The sequence below is a fragment of the Chionomys nivalis genome, chromosome 19, assembly GCF_950005125.1.
Source record: "Chionomys nivalis chromosome 19, mChiNiv1.1, whole genome shotgun sequence".
Lineage (NCBI taxonomy): Eukaryota > Metazoa > Chordata > Mammalia > Rodentia > Cricetidae > Chionomys > Chionomys nivalis.
In genome coordinates, this window is record NC_080104.1 from 59,521,784 (window position 1) to 59,543,188 (window position 21,405).

The following is a 21,405-nucleotide window of genomic DNA, read 5'->3' on the forward strand; positions in this document are numbered from 1 at the left end:
GAGACTGGTTTTTATTTTTGACACAGTCGATGTATGTAACCTGCTCCCCAACCCCAGGCTAGCCTTGAGATCTTCAGCCTTAACAAATTAATGAAACTCCACCACATCTGATAGTTGTTGTGTAGGGAGATTTTTTTTAGGTTTTTGAGACAGGGTCTCAAGTAGTTTAGGCTGGCTTCATACTTGCTTTGTCATCAGAGATGGCCTACCACATGCTGGCATTATAGGCGTGTACCACCCTGCCTTGTCAGTGTTGGGGGTCAGGTCCGCGGCCTGTGCATGCTGGGCAAGAGTCACACCCTCCTCCTGGCTCCTCCCTCTTGAGCCTGTCTGCTCTGAGCTAGCTGACAGAGCGGCTCAGCACACAGCTATGTCTTCCCTGGCAGAAGATCACCCAGCAGGCTTTTCAAATCCCAAGTTTCTCACAGGAATGCTAGATCATACTGTGGAAATTTATTTCTATGTAAATGGCAAGTTTCTGAAGCCAGAAGCCATCTGGCTGGGACTCTGGGCACTGTGGGAAATACAAGTTTTGATTTCAATGAGGAGTCAGATTGAACTTGGGAATGCCTTTTTGGGGGACATATATATTGTTTTGCTTTTTGAGGCAGGGTTTCTCTGTGTAGCCCTGGCTGTCCTGGAACTCACTTTGTAGATCATGTTGGCCTCGAACTCACAGAGATCCGCCTGCCTTTGCCTAAGTGGTAAGATTAAAGGCGTGCACCACCACTGCCCGGCTGAACTTGGGAAATTCCTGAGCCTATGTTTGCTGTCTATTCCTCATTCATCTCTGGGCAGCAATATGAAAACAAGGGAAGGCAAAGGGGCGCTGCTGACCCGCAGACATGGATCATACACCTAATGTCCAGCAGAGAGGTCACCAAAGAGTGAGATGGCCTGCTGATGGGAAACGCTGGCTGAGAAGAGGCCGTGGGTCTCTGTGGGGAAGCACCCTCAGCCACTCAGCTCTGACTGCCGTCTTGTGGATTGCTGCACCTTCTGTGGTGGTGTCTGCTGTGGACAGTTGTCTGCGCAGCAGGAGACTGACGGGTTCTACCCTGTCCTGGGACTCTCTGCCTCAGGCTGAAAGATCTGAGAGCAGGAAGCTGGAGGGAAAGTTTTCATCTCTGAAGATCTGAGTTATGATTTTCTTTGCCAGGGAAATAATGTCCTGAAAAGGGAAAAGACAAAAAATTATAAAATGACATTTTAAAAGCCAGTTAAGCCTGGTGGTGGTGGTGATTAAGCCTTTAATCCAAGCCCTCAGAAGGCAGAGGCAGGCAGATCTCTATGAGTTCCAGGCCAGCCTGGTCTACAGAGCGAGGATAGCCAGGACTATTATGTAGAGAAACCTTGTTTCAGAAAAAAAAAAAAAAAAAAAAAAACACATACAAACAATTAAAAAAAGCCAATTAAAAAAATACAGGCCCAGCAAGGTGTCCTAGTGAGTAAAGGTGCTTACTGCCAAACCTGACAACCCAGGTTCAATACCAGGGACCCATATGGTGAAAGGAGAGAACCAGCCACTTTCCTGTGTTGTTGACCCCCGCAAACGTATACACACACACAAAATAAATGTAAATGTGTGTGTGTGTGGTCACACTTCAGCTTCACCCTTGCCCAGGAATTCCCGATTCTAGTGTAGCAAAAGATGGATTCACCAGCATCACAATGACCATGACGACGTGGGTGGAGAGAATGAGGTTCCTGCGATTCAGTGATCCCACTCAGCAGAAAGTTAGAACAGCATCCGAGTGAGTATCCACAGGCAACGGGGTCAACTTAGAAAGTGGTGCACCAGCTGCTGGCGTGGGGCTTGCGGCAGACACTGGAGACACCCAGCTGTGCTTTTCCCGTGTGATTCCTGCTCCAGGAATCTGTCTGTGGTTCCCTCCTACTATGGCAGAGCTGCCTTTGGACAGGCTCTCCAGTGACCTGAAGCACAGGTGTGCGGCTGCTCTATATGGAGCAGGGGCTCCACTGATGATCACAGCCCTGCCACCACCGTTGTCCTCACCACCACCACCCATCACCACCACCATCACCATCATCATCGCCACCGTCCTCACCACCACCATCACCATCATCATCGCCTTCCTCACCACCACCATCACCACCCATCCTCACCACCACCACCCTCACCACCACCGTCACCATCATCATCGCCACCATCCTCACCACCACCATCACCATCATCATCACCACCCATCCTCACCACCACCACCCTCACCACCACCGTCACCATCCTCATCGCCACCCTCACCACCACCGTCACCATCCTCATCGCCTTCCTCACCACCACCACCCATCACCACCCATCCTCACCACCACCGTCCTCACCACCACCATCACCATCCTCATCGCCACCTTCACCACCACTGTCCTCACAATCCTTACCACCACCGTTACCATCATCACCATCAGAGCCAAGGACTGAAAGGCACATCCCCAAATAAGAATTGATTAAATGAATATAATTCGTGTGCACACTGACCACCTGATCCTCAATAAATGGCATGTATTGGAGATGACACTTGGGAAGAAGAGGTGGTTTCTGGTTTTTGTTTTTCTCTTAACTACTAAGTTATTTTGGAAGATAAAAAGTAATAAAGAAATCAATACAAGGATGGGTGTGGTGGCTATGCCTTAAGCCCTAGTACTTAGGGAGACAGAAGCAGGTGGATATCTGTAAGTTTGGGGTCAATCTGGTCTACATAGTGAGTACCAGGTCAGATGGAGCTACATAGAGAACCCTGTCTCCATAACAAAAAAGGAAAGGAGATCAATACACCATGCTTCCTTTGGGATCACTCTGAAACTGCTCGGTCAGTGTCTCCAGATACACAGAAACAGAGATAAACTTAAGATTTGGTATGCCAAATAATGCTAGTATTTCTATTAGATTATCTTTATTGAGCATTGCTTTTTACCCTCTGTGGCTTATTTTCTGCTGCATTAGGTTTTCTGAGATGTTTCTTACAATCCCTTAAAAGTCTTCCTGAGAACAAGAGTCCACATCATGACAGTGGCTTCCGAGAATGCTCTGTCCTGCTTGCCAGGCTCCACCGGTTTGTGAGAGTAACCCTTGGCGGTTTCACCTCTCAGAACCTAGGTCATGAACCCCAAACAGCCCCCTCCCCTGAGTCAGCCCCTGCAGACTCACCTGCCCGAAGTGTGCCTCGCCAGGCCTCGGTCACGTCAGACTTCCTCTGGAAAGAGAAGAGAAAGCCCTGCATGCTCTGCCACCATCAGATTCTTTGTTTTCTGCCTTTTTGTTGTTTGTTTATTTTTGTTTTGTCTTCTCTGTGTAGCCCTGGCTGTCCTGGAACTCTGTGGACTAGGCTCAGACTCAGAGATCCGCCTGCCTCTGCGTCCCGAATGCTGGCATTAAAGGTCTGTGCCACCACTGCCCTCCTAGATTCCTCTTTCTAAAGAGCCTCTTGTTGGCATTCAAGAAGAGGGCTGCATTTTCAGCTAGTAATTGTAAATTAGGAGATGGTCCTCCTCACCGTGCTGCACTTTGTGCTTACAGTGCTTATACCCTGCACTGGCCGCTGTGGCCATGGGACCTGAAGTGCTGGAGATGTCACGCGCTGGGTCAGGAGGGGAGAGGAAAAGGAGAGACACAGAAGACGGGAGAGGACTATCCTCACGCGGATGCTTGTTTTCTACATGCTTTCCAGCACAACCTCACCTTTATTAATACAGTTAATATGACGTTAACTCACTAAGCATAGCACTTGATGGCTTTCACGCTTGGATGCAGAATCTGAAGTTCAGTGCCTAAAAAGATGGCTCAGTGGTTAAGAGCACTTCCTGTTCTTAGAGGACGCAGGTTCCGTGTTCAGCACCAGATGGCAGCTCACAGCGGTCTGTAACTCCGCTCCCAGGTGATCTGACACCCTCACAGCGGTCTGTAACTCCGCTCCCAGGTGATCTGACACCCTCTTTTGTCTTTCATGTATTTCATGCATACAATGCACAGACATACATGAACTAAAACACCCATACACATAAAAGAAAAAGAAAATAAGCCAGGTGGTGGTGGCATGCACCTTTAATCCCAGCACTCGGGAGGCAGAGGCAGGTGGATCTCTGTGAGTTTGAGGCTAGCCTGATGTACAAATAGAGTTCCAGGACAGCCAGGGCTACACAGAAAAACCCTGTCTCTATAAAACATGGGGCGGAAGGTTAAGAAAAAGTGTTCAAAAAATCTAGGCAGCTAGAGAACAGTGGAGTCGGACACTGAAACCCTGGTCTGACAGCAAAGCCCATGCTTCCTCTTCCAGACCCAGGAAGCCAGTAGCTCCACAGCTGCTCAAACCCTGCTGCCCTAGCCAAGAAGGGAAGGGGCAGAGCTGAGCCAGGCTCCTAGTCCTGCTCTGTGCTCCGACTGGAGGCTGTTAGCCAGCTGTGCTCACTCGGCTACAGCAGAAATCGAGCCAGCCCTGGGCAACAGTGCAGAAATGTGTAGCCAGCCCGCAGCTTTGGTCACAAGATGCCACAGGTACACCTGAAGTCCTTGGATAATTGTATATTGAAAATGATACAGTGCACCTGGGTGCCTATAGGGCCCTTCAGCAAAACAATCGCTGTTTCACAAGGATTCTTCAAGGTCAAAGCACTTCTAAAATACTCTGCTCGTTCCAATGTCTACCCCATACTGTGATTCTGCCAAATTCCTACAGGAGAAATGAAATGCGGAGAGAGGAAAATCTGGAGAGACTGAAGAGGTGCGTGGGATTAAGAGGAGGGGGAAGGCAGCGACTGCCATTTTAATCAGTAAAGGCCATCTGTGTAAGCTATTCTTCAGAGAAAGTTTGTGTGGACAACTGCTTCTCTTTGACTAAGTAAATCTTCTGGAAGAGAAAGAATGCGAACAGTTAAGAACACTTGCATATATGAAGACAAATTTAAGGATCGCTTTGCCTGGAGGCTGAGAACTGCGCATCGGCACCATGCTCCCAACTGCCCCTCCGTCTTCCTGGAAAAGCCTGAACTCTGGAAAAGATGCTGCTGGAACCCTACATTGCCCCCCACGCCCTGCAAATGCTGATGACATCGGCCCCTGTAAGCAAACCTCACCCGGGTCTTGCATGGGAAGGCATCCTGTAAAGACCAGCTTCAGCTTCTTTCCCCAAATGGGGTCCTGGGGGGGGACCCAGTAACTTCAGGAGCCCCCCGTGAAGGAAAGAGATCTTGATCCAGCTCTGGCAATGTACAGTTTCCATCACTAGTCACAGAGATGGCCGGGCCCGGCTCAGCTAGAGAAGGCTGTCCTCTGGGCTTCCAGTCTTTCCTATGCAGGAGTGTCCCGGCCCCGCAGGGGCAAGAGGCTGCCTACTGTCCCTCGTCCAGGTCCAAGGGCTGGTGTGCTGGCACTGCTCTCAGGAGGCTGGGGATATCCCTAAGGTGTCTCAAGCATGATGGTGGCCCCTGCTAGGAAGAGCGTTTCGGAATTCCTTGGAGCTGGGAGGCAGGTGCTGTCCTCTGGCTGGATTAACACTGACACTGGAAAGAGCCCCTCAGGACAATTGGAAGGAAGGGGCCAAGTGGAGATGGGCAGAAAATCCCAGACAACAGGAGGCCAACACGAAGCAGTCAGGGAAGGTTTCCCAAGGGTCCGTGTCCATATTGCCCCAACTTTCCACCTCCACACCCCCGTCAGAAATAGCTGGCTGGTGACAAATTCAGTTGGATGGACAAGAGAGAAGAGGGGGAGCCTGGGAGCCCATGTGCCCCATCTCCTCTTCAGGAGCTGTCCGTTCTGTACCGTCATGTTTCCAAGACCACGCACACTCCCCACCCCCAACCTTCCCCATCAGCTTGTGCCTTCTATCCCACCTTCCTGTCCACCTGACAACCCCCCATGACTTAACCCAGCTTCAGTGCCTCCTGGGAGGACCCCATCTGCCGTATTAAGGCTGTTTCCTGCTCATGGGCCTTTTCTGAATGGCCTACCAGCTTTCAACCTTCCACTGACCGCCTTGCTCAGGGAGGACAGGCAGTTCCTGGTCTTGTCTCAGCTCCAGGGACCTAGACACACTCGACTTGTGAGAGCCACGATCCCACCCACCTCTCCACCCACAGTCCCAAGAGGAAGACAGATACCTTTCCCATCTGCCTTGTAGTCATCAGGGAGGAGCTTGTCCTGTCGATAGCCCAGCACGAAAGCCAAGAAGGAGAGGATGAGAGCGTCTCCAATACTAAGGATGGCCAGCATGAAAGCCCAGCGGATGGTGCAGTGGCCCAGCGTGTACTTGCCAGTCCGCTCACCACACATGCGCCGCACCTCGCTGGAGTCCCAGCCGTCGGGGTAGACCAGGCATCCGATCATTAGGCCTGTGGCTAAGGAGACAAGAGGGCACCAGTGGGGTCAGACTGGGCATGCCCCGATGCCTCCCTCCCTTGACTCTTGTCACCTCCCTGGTCTCTGGCCAGCGTTGGGAACCACATGGGGTGGGGCAACTTCTTCCATCCATGTAAAAAACAAGTGGAAAAGCTGAAGTCCTGGGAACTAGCCATCAGGATAGCTGCATGCGGAGCTCTTCAGCCAGATGGTTCTGCCCCACACCAGGCGGCTCCGCCCCACACCAGGCGGCTCCGCCCACACCAGGCGGCTCCGCCCACACCAGGCGGCTCCGCCCACACCAGGTGGCTCCGCCCACACCTGGTGGCTCTGCCCCACACCAGGCGGCTCCGCCCCACACCAGGTGGCTCCGCCCACACCAGGCGGCTCCGCCCACACCTGGTGGCTCTGCCCCATACCAGGTGGCTCCACCCCACACTAGGTGACCCTCTGTTCCTCTTCCAATCTCACCCTGAATTTAGCAAGACACTGCCTACTCTGGTTCCAGAGCCCTCCAGCATCTGGTCCCAAGATGCATCTCTTCTGAGAGATGCTCGCTCTCCCTCCGTCTCTGAAGTAAGTGTAATGATGGGGCAGGAGCTAGTCTGGATCGGCAAAACCTTTCATTGTTCAGGGCACACCTCACAACTCGGGCCCTTTGACTGAATACGGGGGCCAGCCACATCCCTGGCTTCTCACTTCCTTCAAGCGGCCTCTTTGCCCTTTCCCTCTGCAGTAAAGACGGCAAAGGCGGCCACGAGTAGTGAAAGTAGAGTCCTCAGTGATGCCAGAGGACGCACAGCACAAGAGAGAGCTGTGCTTCGGTCCACTGCAGTTGGAAGTCTCAGCACCCCTGCCTGTGGGTTCCACATTTGCCAAATACTTATAAAATGCTTCTCGTGCATTGTATCATCCTCACCGATTCTCCAAGGGATGGGGCACCATCACCAGACCCTACAGATCAGGTGCACCGGGATGAATGCTTTGAATCCCCCCAAACCTGTATATTTGAAATTCTAACCTTTGGAATGTGGGACTTTGGGAAGTAATTAGCTCATGAGACAAAGCCACCATACATGGGATTAGCACCCTTATAAAAGGGACCCCAGAGAGACTTCCTGCCTTTCCCTTTCATTGTGGGCAGAACAAGAAGTCAGCTGGAAGATGACATCAGAGCCACACTGTACCAACCTGAGCTCAATCATCCAACCTCCCGGACCATGAGAAATAAATGCCCCCTCACCTCTGGGAATTTGTTATAATAACCCAAATTCACTAAGATGGAAGGTTACCAAGATTCAGGGAAGACAACTGAGCCCATGCTTGGCCCACGCCCCGAGCTCCATCAGTCTTTGAAGCTTCATTCCCTCAGTTTTGCAAGGGCATCAATTTTGCTCTCCCTTACCCTTGCCCTGTTCTCTGGCTTTGTGGACATTTTTTAGGTCAACAGATTCACCCCCCAGTTGCTGGCTATGGGGCACACCTCTTTAACCCTCCCCTCTCCTCTCAACACAGGGTGGAACACAACACCACCTTTGTCCTCAGCCCATCAATGCTTCATGGGATGGCACCCGGCCACCTCTGGTATCAGTATTTCAGCTCTGTGGCCCAGATAGGATCTGGCTCAAGTAACTAGGGGGCTCCTCCACCCAGGCCTTCCTCCTGCTCCTGCTCAGCAAACACACCTGTTGAGAGATGCTGGCATGGGGGCGGCAGCGCTGGGAAAGGATGGCGTATCTCCAGCGTCCTGTATCCCCGAGGGGCAGAGCAGCTGGCAAGCACATCCACCCACTACTCTTTGGAGCTTCATGGCCCCTTCCTGATAAAACCACTGTTGTATTAGGACTGTTGTCCCTGATATAACCATGATGGACTGCTGTCCCTACTGCCCAGCAAGGCTTGGAGATGGCTTGGGGTTGGGAGGAACTCAGACCAGATATGTGGCTTGCATATCAGACTGGGGATTATTAAGTTTGTCTTTGCTTGCTAAGGGCTCACCAAGCCTGAACCAGGACCTTGTAAATGCAGGAACACTCACTACTGGGTTGTGTGAGGCTTCTCCAAAAAATGAAGTATTTTGTGAATCATGCTTATAAAATATGGGTCTCAATAAAAACAGTCTTAGAATACATCTAATTTGGAAGAATCCTTAATTCTCCCAGGGTCTGATTTGCTCTCTGGCCTGCTATAGCCTTGACCAACTCTAACCCCCTCTTTCAATCTAGTTCCTCATCCATAGCAGGAGTCCCCTTCAGCTCTGCCTGCCTGAGATTCAGACTCCTGTTTTTGACACCTTCTGACCCCCGCCAAGATAATACTACTTTAACTAAAGATGTCCCAACACTTTGACTCCAGCCTCCAATCTTCACCACTGCTGAGGAGCATCTGTGGGTGGTTAGGGACTAAGAGACCAAAGGCTTCTGAAGGGTATTGGTCATCTCTTCCTGAACTCCAATGGAGACCAAGTTCAACTGACCCAAGGACCAAGAGGGTCACCTGAGCCTGGAGCAGAAAAGTGGGCAGGGGATGCCTTGCCTTGGGACCCCCACAAGCAACTGCCTACCTGACATGGTGTTAAATGGCCCGGGGTAGCCTGTGTACCTCCACCTCAGAGAACGGTGTCCTACTTACTGACTCAATACAGAGCTCACATCCAGGGACAAAGATGCTCACTCCACAATAAAAGAGGGGAGCTTGAAAGGAAGTCGCTAAGAAGAGAGGTCTCAACCAGTCTACCAGAGGCACTCCAAAATCCTGGAATCTTCCCCATGGGAGCAGTTGGAGGTAGGAAGAGTCAGGGAGTGAGGGTGGGAAGTGCCATCACCATAGCCCTGGGATTGAATCCTAGCCCACAGGGCAGCCGCCTTCCCCCTCCCTCTGGAAGCAGCAGTGGTGTGGTGGTCTGGGTGTTGGTACTTGTGATTGCGTCTACCAAAAGCTATGTGGCCCTCTCTAAGTTACTTCTCTCTGACTCAGAGCTCGATAGCATGTATGGACCAAACAGTGCCACAGCACGGACCCCCGCCTTTTAAAAATACTTTTAGTTGTGTGTGTAAGAGCACGTGACACTTGCACTCATGGGCACATGCTACCGTGTGAATATGGAGGTCACAGGACAACTCAAAGGTGTTTGTTTGTTCCTTACATTATGTGAGTCCTGGAGGTTGACCTGGGGCGCCAGACATGGAGACAGCACCTTCACCACGAGTCATCTTGCAGTCCCTGCCCCGTCCTTTCTATGATTCACAGATTTTCTTTCTTAAGACAGAGTCTCGCATTGGGACTGGAGAGATGGCTCAATGGTTAAGAGCACTGGCCGCTCTTCCAGATGACCCAGATTCAATTTCAGCACCCACATGGCAGCTCACAATTGTCTGTAACTCCAGTTCCCTGGGATCTGACACCTTCACACCAATGCACATAAAATAAAGTTAAAATAAATTAAAAAAAAAAAAAAGACAGAGTCTCACAATGTAGCCCAGGCTGGGCTGGAACTCACAGCTGTCCTCTTGTCTCTGTCTCCCAGGGGCTGGGATCATCGTGTGAGCAAGCCCAGCTCTGCTCAGAATCTTCCGTGGAACATTGAGTAGAAGGAGGCCCAGCGCCTCCACAGGAATGAGAAGCCAACTGTGCCCTGGGTCTGCCCCACCCGCCCTTCCACCCCCTGCTCACCTGCAGCCAGCTGCATCCAGGCGCAGATCTTGTAGACGGTAGCCGTGTTACAGATGAAGAACAGGCTGAAGCAGATGATGGAGCCAATGATGAGGAACATGGCCAAGGCCACGAAGAACATGGCGGTCTTGAAGGCTCTGGAGGGGATAGAGGAGAAGTCCAGAGGGCCACCCTTGCAGATGAGTTCAGACGAGAGCACGTTGCCCACGCAGTAAGAGAAGAGGCCGAAGTAGCCCGCCTGTGGTGTGCTCACACTGTCGCCTATCCAGTAGGGCTGGATGAAGAGAGCCATGACCAGCACGGAGAAGCAGATGGTGAGCGTGCCCCACATCACTCCCACGGCGCGTGAGTTGCGCACGTAGTTGGTGTGGTAGATCTTGGCGGCCTCCTGGGCTGGCAGCAACTTCACCATGGCGAAGGCCGCAGGACTGGGATAGGGGCACTGGCTGGTTGAGGGTTTACAGCTCTAGAGAGCAGGGCCTGGTGTGGGTCACTCCAGCCTGGTGTGAAGAGCAGCCTGAGGTCAGCGTGAGCGTGCCCCGGGCTGGCCAGGAGCGCAGCAGGCCAAGGTCAACCTTGACTTCGCTGAAGGCGCTTCTCAGGGACCTGTGTCACCCCAGACCCGGAGGGTCTCAGGTCTGAGCCCTCCTCTAGGTCGGTCAAGGTCTGGGCTTGCGCCGCCGCCCTGCCCGCACCTCCCGCTCCCCGTCGTAGGCCACGCCCGGCTAGCTCTGTGGAGCGCGCGTTTCAGCACCACGGCCAGCGCCAGGGCTCGGGGGCGGGGCCTGGGAGGGCGGGGCCGGCGAGCGCGGGGAGCCAGGAGGGGAAGCACGCCCGAGACCCAACCCTCTCTTCCTCCCAGAGGGTGAGGCCGCGGCTGTCACATTCCTCCCGTTAATTCCAGCAACAAAACCGCTTCCCGGCCTCTACACCCGGACTCCCTAGACACCTTTCCGGGACCTCACCTCCCACCCTCACCACCACCAACAACCCTGTATGCCGAGGGCTGCAAGTTTCCACTGTGGTTTCGGCTCGGTCTTCCAGCCAATGATTGCCACGAGCCTGGTGGGGGGCTAGATAACGTCCCGCCTTCAAAGACCATGAACCTCAGCTACTGCAATAACCCCGGCAACTATAAAGAAGAGCAAAATTTTAAAAAAAATTAAAAAAGAAAATATAAAAAAAGAAAAAGAAAAAAAAGAAAAAAAAGAAGAGCAAAATGCATTCCCAGACCGCACCAGAGCTCGGTGTCCAACACCCGGCCTTGCTCCTCGAGTTTCTGTTTTTGCTGAAGATTTCTTTTTAGAAATATTTGGTTTGTTTTGCTGGATGTGGTAGCTCACACCTGTAATTTCAGCACTCAGGAGGTGGAGGCAGGGGGATCAGAAGTTCAAGGAGAGGCTGCATAAGATCCTGCCTCAAACTAGGAGGTGGTGGCGCACGTCTTTATCCCCAGGGAGGCAGAGGCAGGTGGATCGCTGTGAGTTAGAGGCCAGTCTGGTCTACAGATCGAGTTCCAGCACAGCCAGGGCTACACAGAGAAACTCTGGGGGACTGGAGAGATGGCTCAGAGGTTAAGAGCACTGCCTGCTCTTCCAGAGGTCCTGAGTTCAATTCCAGCAACCACACGGTGGCTCACAACCATCTATAATGAGATCTGGCGTGTGGCGTGCGGGCATACATGGAGGCAGAATGTTGTATACATAATAAATAAATAAATAAATAAATAAATAAATAAATAAATCTTTAAAAAAAACAGAGAAACTCTGTTAAAAAAATCCTGTCTCAAAAAAAAAAACAAATAAAATAAACCATATATGCCCATCTTTAGTAATTACATGTTTAATGTAAAGAGTTTATTCTTATAAAAGAATAAAACAGGGCTGGAGAGATGGCTCAGCGGTTAAGAGCTCTGGCTGTTCTTCCAGAGGGATTGAGTTTAATTCCCAGGAACCACATGATGGCTCACAACCATCTGTAATGAGATCTGGTGCCTCTTTCTGGCCTACAAGCATACAGGCCATCTCTTCAGCCCCTCATATAATGTTTTTTAAATATTTTCTTATTTTTGTCTAATGTCTAGTGCGGGTGTTTTGCCTGCATGTGTGTCTTTGCCCTCCAGAACTGGAGTTACAGAGGTTGTGAGCCATCATGTGGGTGCTGGGAATTGAACCTGGGTGTTCTGGAAGCTTACCTACTGAACCGTCTCTCCAATCCCTTCCCCAAGATATTTTAAAAACTGATGTTAATAAATTCAGTAAAAGATGGGAAACATCCAGAATTCACACGCTGCTGGTGGGACTGTGCATCAGTTCAGCCCCTTGGAGAACTGAGCCTCTCGGAGACTGAAATAGGCATCGGTCATGTGACCCAGACATCTGACTCCTGGGTATTTCATCCAGAGAAATGAACACTTGTGTTCACACCAAAACTTTCCCATGTTGTCTCTTAGTTAGGACTTTTTTGCTGGGGTAAAACACCAGCAAGAGCAGCTTGTGGAGGAAAGGGTTTGTCTGGCTCACACTTCCACATCTCTGAAGGAAGCCAGGACAGGAATTGAAACACCAGGAACTGGAGGCAGGAGCTGACGCAGAGGATGTGAAGAGTGCTGCTTACTGGCTTGCCCCTTGCAGTTTCCTCGGCCTCCTTTCTGAGAGCATCCAGGCCGCCAGCTCCGGGGTCACCGCCCACAATGGGCTTGGCCTTCCATCATCAACACCAATTTAGAAAATGCCCTAGAAGCCTGCCCGCAGCCAGGATTACAGAGACATTTTCTCTATTGAGGATTCCTTCTCCCTGATGACTGTAGTTTGTGTCAAGTTGACATAGAGCTAGCTGCTGTGAGCCACAAGCACTATACAGTAAAAATACAGCTGACAGAGTAGGGAGAAACCCAATTTGCAGAGCTTCGGGAACACCTGTCTTTTCAATAGTCACTGTGAGTTCTGTGGAAATCTTGTGAAGCCATAGCCTTCCTCCTTTTCATAGTGGAATTCATCCCAAACACCCCAGCAGTTCTTTAAGCCATTCTTTAAACCTGACTTTTCTTGTGCTGGCAACTTGATGACCTTCGACCACACTGGTGTGAAACCATTCACTCAGCAAAGCCTTATTGGCAGGACCTCTGCTATGGACCACATGGGCATCCCAAAGGGACAGGTATTGAGTGGGGGACAACATGTCTATCCTTACTGATAAACAGGGCTGGGTGGCCCTAAAATCTCCAACAGTCAACTCAGGAGAGTATAAACTTGATGTGGGATTTCCCTCTGTATGCTGTGAATATATTTCATTACCATTGGTTAATAAAGAAGCTGCTTTGGCCTATAGCAGGACAGAATAGAGCTAGGTGGGAAAATTAAACTGAATGCAGGGAGAAAGAAGGCAAAGTCAGGCAGATGCCATGTAGCTATTGAAGGAGATAGATACAAGCCAGCCACTAAGGAAATAAGATATGTAAAAAATGAGGTAACACCATGACCACGTGGCAATACATAGATTAATAGAAATGGGTTAATTTAAGATGTAAGAGCTAGCTAGAAATAGCCTGAACCATTGGCCAATTAATGAATGTTGTAATTAGTATGATTTCTGTGGTATTATCCGGGTCAGGGTGACTGGGAAATGGAAAAGCAGCCTGTGTTTACGTAATCTACTGGCCTTTGCTCTATCCTAACAAGCTGTGAATATTCTGTACTTAACCAACTTTTATTTGACACAAGGCCTTAGGCTAGGAAATTAACGATTTGTACTTTTACCCCTTAAAAAATACAGGAAAAAAAAACTTAGATCACAAAACCAGCCCCAGAGAAAGGAATTCCTTCTCACCTGGGTGCCAGTGGATACAGTACCCCCACAACACCCTGCTTAGCTTGGGGGGGGGGGGCAAGCAACAGCTGCTTATGCTGGTTGCCATGACTACCACAAACACTGTGTTTCCAGACACTGCTGGAAGTACTTAGACTACACAACAACTAGCCAGTACATGTGCACACACTTTGTATAGCAATTGCCCCCAATTTTTTGAGGGGGTTCAAGACAAGGTTTCTCTGTAGTTTTGAAGCCTATCCTGGAACTCGGTCTGTAGACCAGGTTGGCCTCAAACTCACAGAGATTCACCTGCCTCTGCCTCCTAGGTGCTGGGATTAAAGGCGTGCGCCACCACTGCCCTGTGCCCCAAACTTTTAAGAAACAGTCCAAATGCCATATATCTGTGCAGTTCCATTGTTCACTGGACCACTGCTGAGCAGTAGAGAGAGGCCATCTTGGGAGTTGAGTGTGGCAGTGTGCACTTGTCATCCCCGTTTCTGGGAGACTGAGGAAAGAGGGTCACCGCGAGCTTGAGGCCAGCCTGGGCTACCGAGTGAGAACCCTGCCTCGAAAACCAGCAAGCAAAGACTTAGAGCATGTTCTTAGCATGTAGAAGGTCCTGTGGCAATCCTACGGACAGAACCCTATAAGCATTGAAAAGAAAGAAAGGGAGGAAGCGGAGGGGAGGGGCACCTGTCACAACATGCAAGGAACTCACTGCACCAAGTCACAGAAGCCTGATCACCAAAAACAGAGCAGTATGGGACTCCATCCATATGGCCCTGGAGGCTAAACTACAGAGGAAGAAAGCAGACTTGTAACTGTTTCCATGTGGTAGGGTAGGTGATGAGGGATACTGCAAGGGGGTCTCTGTAGAGTAAGGATATTTGTTAATCCCAAAGATGTGAGGAGAAAGACCACTGACCCAAATCATTATGGTCGAGTTAATTAAAGCAAACAATTAATTAAAGCAAGCTTTCTTTTTCATTCATGTACACAGGCTTCTCTCCCCTTAAAGGGTGCAAGGGCATGAGGAAGATGAGGTTTTTATAGCTCAGGGGTAGAGGGGGTCTCCAAATCCCAAAATAAGTGGGGTTACAGGAACAGAACATAGCCGAACCTCTTAGTCATAACAACCTCCTGAAACAGAGACATGATTGCAGGGTTGGCATAAGAAGGTAATCATAACAACAGGTAGTCATAACAACATGGCTATAACAACCTTTTGAAACAAAGGTAGGGCTGTAAGATGGCTATAAACAACCTTTTGAAACAAAAACATGACTGCCAATCCTGGAACAGGCGGTACAGAACCATTTGTAGTTAAGGTTAAAGGCGGAGCATAGTCCTTGAGAAACAGATTTAATCATAAACAGGAACGAGCCTAGTTTGCCTTTCCTATGAGATGACTTGCAAGCTGGTTCATCGTATTATTTTTCTATTCTATAATTTCACGCGCCCATGTAGAATGTACTTTGATCACCCCCCCATCTGCCCTTACCCTTTCCCTTCCCACTGCACCTCTTCTATTTCTCATCTTTTTCCTATTGACCCACAACATTTAATTAAGGTTTCTTGAATAAACATGGCTGGGGCGTGGGTTATTTACTTGGACAAGCCCAGCGGTTACACCACCAAAGATGCCCTCCCCCAGAAACCAGTAACTGCCAATAGGTCTTCAGGGACCCCACCATCATTGACAGTAGGTTGAGGGAGGGGCCCAAAGGTATGCAGGTCTTGCTTAGGTAAGCCACTGCCGTGGCCAGTTCATATGGCCAGAAGACAGCATCCTGCAGCCCTTCTTGAAGTTCTTATATTCTTCCTGCCCGCTCTCTTCTCAGAAGCCTTGCGGGGGTGATGTAGATATCCCACTAGGGCTGAGCACTCAGCAGTCACCAATTCTCAGCACTTTTACTAGTCTCTGCACGAACCGTTGCGCATTGCAGAAGCTTCTCTGACCAAGGTTGAGATAGCGCTTGCCTGCGAGTATGAACATAAATAAATACTCAGACTGTTTGACATCATGTCCTTTTATAGTGAAACAAAAATAGGAGCCGGTGGAGTGGTGGCGCATGCCTTTAATCCCAGCACTGGGGGAGGGGGGGCAGTGGCTGGCAAATCTGAGTTCGAGGCCAGCCTGGCCTACAGAATGAGTTCCAGGGCAGCCACGGTTACACAGAGAAACCCTGTCTCAAAAAAAAAAAAAAAAAAAAAAAAAAAAAAAAAAAAAAAAACCAACTAAAAACAAACAAAAAACAAAAACCAGACAACAACAATACCAACAAAACAAAATTGCCCAGTTGTGCCAGAGCCGCCCCCCAAGCCTGGGATCCGAGTTCCATCTCAGAGACCCACATGGTGGAAGCAGAGAACTGACTTCCAAAAATCTTGCAACGGAGCATAGGGTGGTTCATGCATAGAATTCGGGAAATTCTATGTTGGTTTCATTACCATGGTCTCCAGAGTAGAAGTTAAGGAGAATAAACACAAGCCTTCAGTGCACCCGAGCAGGAGCGGGACCACAAAGGGCTCTGACTGGCTCAGGAGCTGCTTTGAGCCACATGCGGACCCCTGATGGGCAGAGTTACCAGCGCCAAGCCTTGCTGAGCATGAATGCATGGGAACTCACAGCCACCAGGGGGCGCTCCACACAGGTCGGAGTTTTCTTTGCTGTGATGTGGGTAAAGTAACAATTTTTATTCTCTCAAGGGTCTTCAACTTGGGTCCCTAACAACTTAGCCTCTAATTTACAGAATACTCAGGTGATCGTAACCAAGCAGGAGACAGGGGATTTCGCACAGTTCAGGGACTGGAGAGACCCTGAGCTGGCTCCCGGGCTTGCATCCTAGAGCCTGATTGTGGGTCCTGCGGAGGAAAGCATCCGTGCCCGTGCGGGGGACACGGGCAAGGGAAGGTGTTTGGTCGGAATCATCACCCAGCCTCTAGCACTCATCTTTGGAATGGAGCCGGAAGTTCCACTTCAAGCCCCCCCACCCAGTTGCCTTGGTTCGGACTCCGCGTCTGGGAAAGCCCGCCAAGCAATGACCCCTCCCACATGCTCTTTAGGCTGCCCCAAGAAAATAAACACGTGGTCTCTGGGTTTTGCGTGGTCTCCCCTTCTTTCTCCCCCTTCTCTCCCTTCCCCTCGCCATGCTTTCTTGGGACCTCCTGGGAGCACTGCATTAAACATGGGCATCTTTGATTCGGTTTAATTTGGTCTGATTGGAATTATTTGCATCAGCAGAGAGGCTCGTCTTAAGAAATATTCCTAACAGAAGGATTGTAAAGCAGGGCGGGGTGGGGTCATTTGTGTGTTGACTGACTAGCCAAAGTGATAAAGGTCCAGAAGACAGGTGGAGGCGACAGCAGAGCAGACTGTAAAGTCGTGAACTAGTTAAGAACACTGGCTGCTCTTCCAGAGGACCCAGTCCGATTCCCAGGACCCACAACTATCTGTAACTCCAGTCCCATGGGGTCTGACACCCTCCTCTGGTCTCCAAGGGCACCAGGCACCCACTCACACGGTGCACAGACACACATCAGGCAAAATATCCATACACGACGTCATCATCATCCTCCTCACCCTCATCTTCATCACCAGGCTGCCCCTGCCGCGGTAAGGCCCCAGAAGCTGCATTCCACCTCTGACCGGTTCTGACCCGTCTTGGCAGGGGACTTTGAAAAGAGAGGGACTCCTCAGCTGAGGGAAGAGCTACAAAGAGACCGATGGCCTCAAAACCACTTCCTTGTCTCATTTTTTTTTAAAAAACCACATCCTTAATCAAAAGAATACATATCAAACAAATACCTTTGAAAGGTTGAATGATACAGATTAAACCAAACACCACCGTGGGAAGGGTTAGGAGCTGTGGGAACATCAGCTACCAGGCACACAGAGCACAGACCATTAGATAGCAGCTTAGCCCTCATTTATCAGAGACTCCAGATCTACATCTGATAGTTTCTGACATGTCTGTGTATGTATGTTTGACCGTGTGTGGGTGCATGTGTGTGAGACAATGCGTGTGTTTGTGGAGGCCTGAAGCTGACCTTGGGGATCTTCTGTGACCCCTCTCTGCCTTCTGTATTGCTGCAGTCTCTTGCTGAACCTGGAGCTGGCCAGTTGCAGCGAGTCTAGCTGGCCAGTTTGCCCCAGGATCTGCGTCTCTGCCTCCCTGGCGCACAGAAGACAGGCAGCTGGCTTTTATGTTGTCCTGAGGGTTAGAACCTCAGTCCTCACATTTTATCCACTTTACCCACAGCGTCTTCTCCTCAGCCCCTTCCACTTACTGAGACACGATTTCATAGGTTGGCCTTGAACCCACAACAATTCACCTGTCTCAGCCTCTAGAACACTAATATTTCAGGTATGAGACACCACAGTCAGCTTTTTGTTTTGTTTTTTAAACAATCTTGCCCAGTAGCCCAGGCTGGCCTCCAGAGTGCTGCTAGACACACCATCATGACCAGCTTGCACGCTGATTCTTTGAGAATGTCTCTTTTAGGGAAAAGTGTGTACGTGTGTGTATATGCGTGCATGCATGTATGCATGCATGTGTGTGCACGCACGTGCATACATGTGTGTTTGATGCCTTCATATCACATTGGGAAACCAGGGCCTGGTTGCTGGTGCCTCTTGAGGGCTGATCCAACCACCATCCTTCCCGATGCATGACTTTGTTCCTTGGCCTTTTCTACTTCTCTGCTGGCTTAGTTTTCTTTCTCTTGCTGCAATAAGCACTGTAGCCAAAAGCAACTTGGGGAAGAAAACACCATTTCATCTTCTGCCAACAAGGGAAACCAAGGCAGGAACTCGGCAAGAGCTTGGAACAGCAACTGCAGCTGGTTGCTCGCTGGTCACTCCCAAACTCAAATTCAGGTCCCTTCCTTCTTGCCATCCTTCTTTCCTTCCTCCCATCCTTCCACCCCCCCTCTCTCCCTCCCTTCTTTCCTTCCTTTGATTTATTTATTTATGATGGATACAGTGTTCTGTCTGCATGTATGCCTGCAGGCCAGAAGAAGGCACCAGATCTCATTACAGATGGTTGCTGGGAAATGAACTCTTAACCTCTGAGCCATCTCTCCAGCCCCCTCCTTTCTTTCTTTAAATTTCTTTCTTTTTTTTTTTTTCTTTAAATTTCTTCAGGCTTCTTTACTTCATGTGTACGAGTGGTTTTGGTTTTTTTTGTTGTTGTTGTTGTTTTGGGGTTTTTTTGTTGTTTGTTTTTTGATTTTTCAAGACAGGGTTTTACTATTTAGCTCTGATTGTCCTGGAACTCACTCTGTAGACCAAGCTGGCCTCGAACTCATAGAATCCACCTGCCTCTGCCTCCTGAGTACTAGGATTAAAGGTGTGTGCCTTTTACATCAATTAACAATCAGGAAAATGCCCTACAAATCTGATGGAGGCAATTCTTCAACCATTCACTCTTCTAGGTATGTCAAGTTGTCAAACAAGGTTAGCCACTACATGTGCTGCTGCTCGGCTTGAACGTGGGTACGGGTCAGATGTCTGTTCTCACTAGGTGGCCCCTGTGGGGAGGTGTAGCTGCTAGAGCTGGTGCTGTGGGGGAGGGGCAGATTCTGAAGATGGTGGCAAGCTCCTCAGATAGGATTGCACTGCAGGCCACCATCCCGTCCCAGGTATAAGAATCTTTTTTCTTGGGGCTGGAGAGATGGCTCAGTGGTTAAGAGCATTGCCTGCTCTTCCAAAGGTCCTGAGTTCAATTCCCAGCAACCACATGGTGGCTCACAACCATCTGTAAAGAGGTCTGGCGCCCTCTTCTGGCCGTCAAGCATACAGACAGAATATTGTATACATAATAAATAAATATTTAAAAAAAAAAAAGAATCTTTTTTCTTCTTTCTTTTGGTTTTTTGGGACAGGGTTTCTCGGTAGCTTTGGAGCCTGTCCTAGAACTCGCTCTATAGACCAGGCTGGCTTCAAACTCACAGAAATCCGCCTGCCTCTGCCTCCTGAGTGCTGGGATTAAAAATGTGCGCCACCAGCACCTGGCCTAAGACACCATCTTAAAGACAGAGCTAAGCATACTTTCCCAGATGTTATCAACCGGAGTAAGTGTTAGGGTGGAAACTGGGTGGGGTGACATTTGTTCAGGAGGTAGAGACAGGGGGATCTCTGCACTGGGGGCCAGTCCGGTCCATATATCAAATTCCAGGCCAGCCAGGCCTACATAGTGAGACCCTGTCAAGAATAAAAAAAAGAAAAAGTGAGAGTTAGGATGGACTGCAAGTAAAAAGCCCCAGGGTGGCTCCCAACCACCTGTAACCCCAGTTCCCAGGGAGTCTAGCTCTCTTCTGGCCTCTGTGGACGTGTGCAAGCATACAGTGCACACAGACTCATGAAAGCACGTGCGCGCGCGCACACACACACACTAAATCCTTTAGACCAGAGTTTACTCCCTGGGACCTGCGCAGTGGAAGGAGAGAACCGACTCCCAGAAGTTGCCCTCTGACCTCCACATGTGATCCTTGGCATTTGTGCCCACGTACATACACATGCCATAAAAATAAAAAATTAAATGTAATGAAATATACATGCGTATCGTATACACACAAACATTGTATTGCTATAGTTACATATATGTTAAATATATACATGTGTTATATACATTGGGTGTTTGGTTTATTTGGTTTTGTTTTCGATTTGACACAGGGTCTCTCTATCTAGCCCTGGCTGTCCTGGAACTCACTCTGCAGACCAGGCTGGCCTCCAACTCACAGGCCCACGCCTGCCTCTGGCTCCCCAGTGTTGGCACCACCACACCCGACTGACTTATTTTGAGAATGATTTTCATACTTTAGAAGGCTCCTGTGTCCTCTGCAGTTTTTCTTGCAGGATTGTCCCGTTTCTCCACCCCCCTTCCCCGTAGCACAACCAGGGAGTTCTGTCTCTTTTGGCCAGGTCAATGAATCACACACTCTCTTTTGTTTATTTTGTTCTTAGAAACACCACCTCCCGTAGTCCCTGCCTCTCTCAAGCTCTCCATGCAGAGGATATCCCTTATCTCTCTACGTTCACCTCCCGAACGCTGGGGTTTCAGGCGTGCGCCACATCTGCTCCCCAGTGTGTGTAACTTCCTTACCGAAAGGAGCAACCGTGAAATGGACCCCTATGAATGTGTGGACTCTGTTTCGTTTTCAGAAGAAAACTGAGAGCAAAATTCTCCCTAGGTCAGGAAGAGAGGTGGTTAAACCTTGAGGTTCTAGTGCTTTCCAAAGGCCTTGGTTTATATGCATCAGGAAACACAGAATTCTGAAACTCTGGGTGTAAGGGTTGAAACTTTGCCTGTGGGAAGCTGGCCGTGAGCTGCTAGAGTCAGACTGACCATGCTTCAGCGTCCTCTGATGTCTCTGCAGCTGCTGGGCAGACTTGGGGAAACAACCCTGATGGCCTCATCTCCCAGGGCCCAGAGGCCTGGGGCACTGGCAAAGCCGAGCAGAAGGGGCAAGAATGGATCATGGCTTCAAACACAAATCCCTGAATGGATGACATTCCCTGGTCAGGGTTCCCCTGTATTTGTTCCTTAGGCTTTGAGGGTCTCTTGACTAGT

The 21,405-nt window shown here is 49.9% G+C and overlaps 1 protein-coding gene across 2 annotated transcripts; it reads right to left on the reverse strand.

Moving 5' to 3' along the window:
- Positions 1-137: 137 nt before the first annotated feature.
- On the reverse strand, positions 138-10,723 carry Lhfpl5 (LHFPL tetraspan subfamily member 5). 2 transcript variants are annotated; one of them, XM_057751612.1, is made up of 4 exons: positions 10,022-10,723; positions 6,112-6,348; positions 3,164-3,209; positions 138-1,171 (listed from the first exon to the last, which is right to left on the reverse strand). In XM_057751612.1, the coding sequence occupies exons 1-3, from the start codon at positions 10,431-10,433 to the stop codon at positions 3,199-3,201; spliced, it is 660 nt and encodes a 219-aa protein (XP_057607595.1). In that variant the 5' UTR covers positions 10,434-10,723; the 3' UTR covers positions 138-1,171; positions 3,164-3,198. The 2 variants fall into 2 exon arrangements, with proteins under 2 accessions (XP_057607595.1, XP_057607594.1); XM_057751611.1 differs by lacking the exons at positions 138-1,171; positions 3,164-3,209 and adding an exon at positions 4,732-4,859.
- Between the last annotated feature and the right edge of the window lie 10,682 nt (positions 10,724-21,405).

Bases quoted from the DNA above. Each gene is read 5' to 3' on its own strand.
- Lhfpl5 (XM_057751611.1), bottom strand. From the start codon at position 10,433: ATGGTGAAGTTGCTGCCAGCCCAGGAGGCCGCCAAGATCTACCACACC. The intron at 6,349-10,021 runs GTGAGCAGGGGG...TTGTCTCCTTAG, and splicing joins CTGGATGCAGCTGGCTGCAG to CCACAGGCCTAATGATCGGA. The intron at 4,860-6,111 runs GTATCTGTCTTC...TTTCTCTTCCAG, and splicing joins CTACAAGGCAGATGGGAAAG to AAGATTTACTTAGTCAAAGA.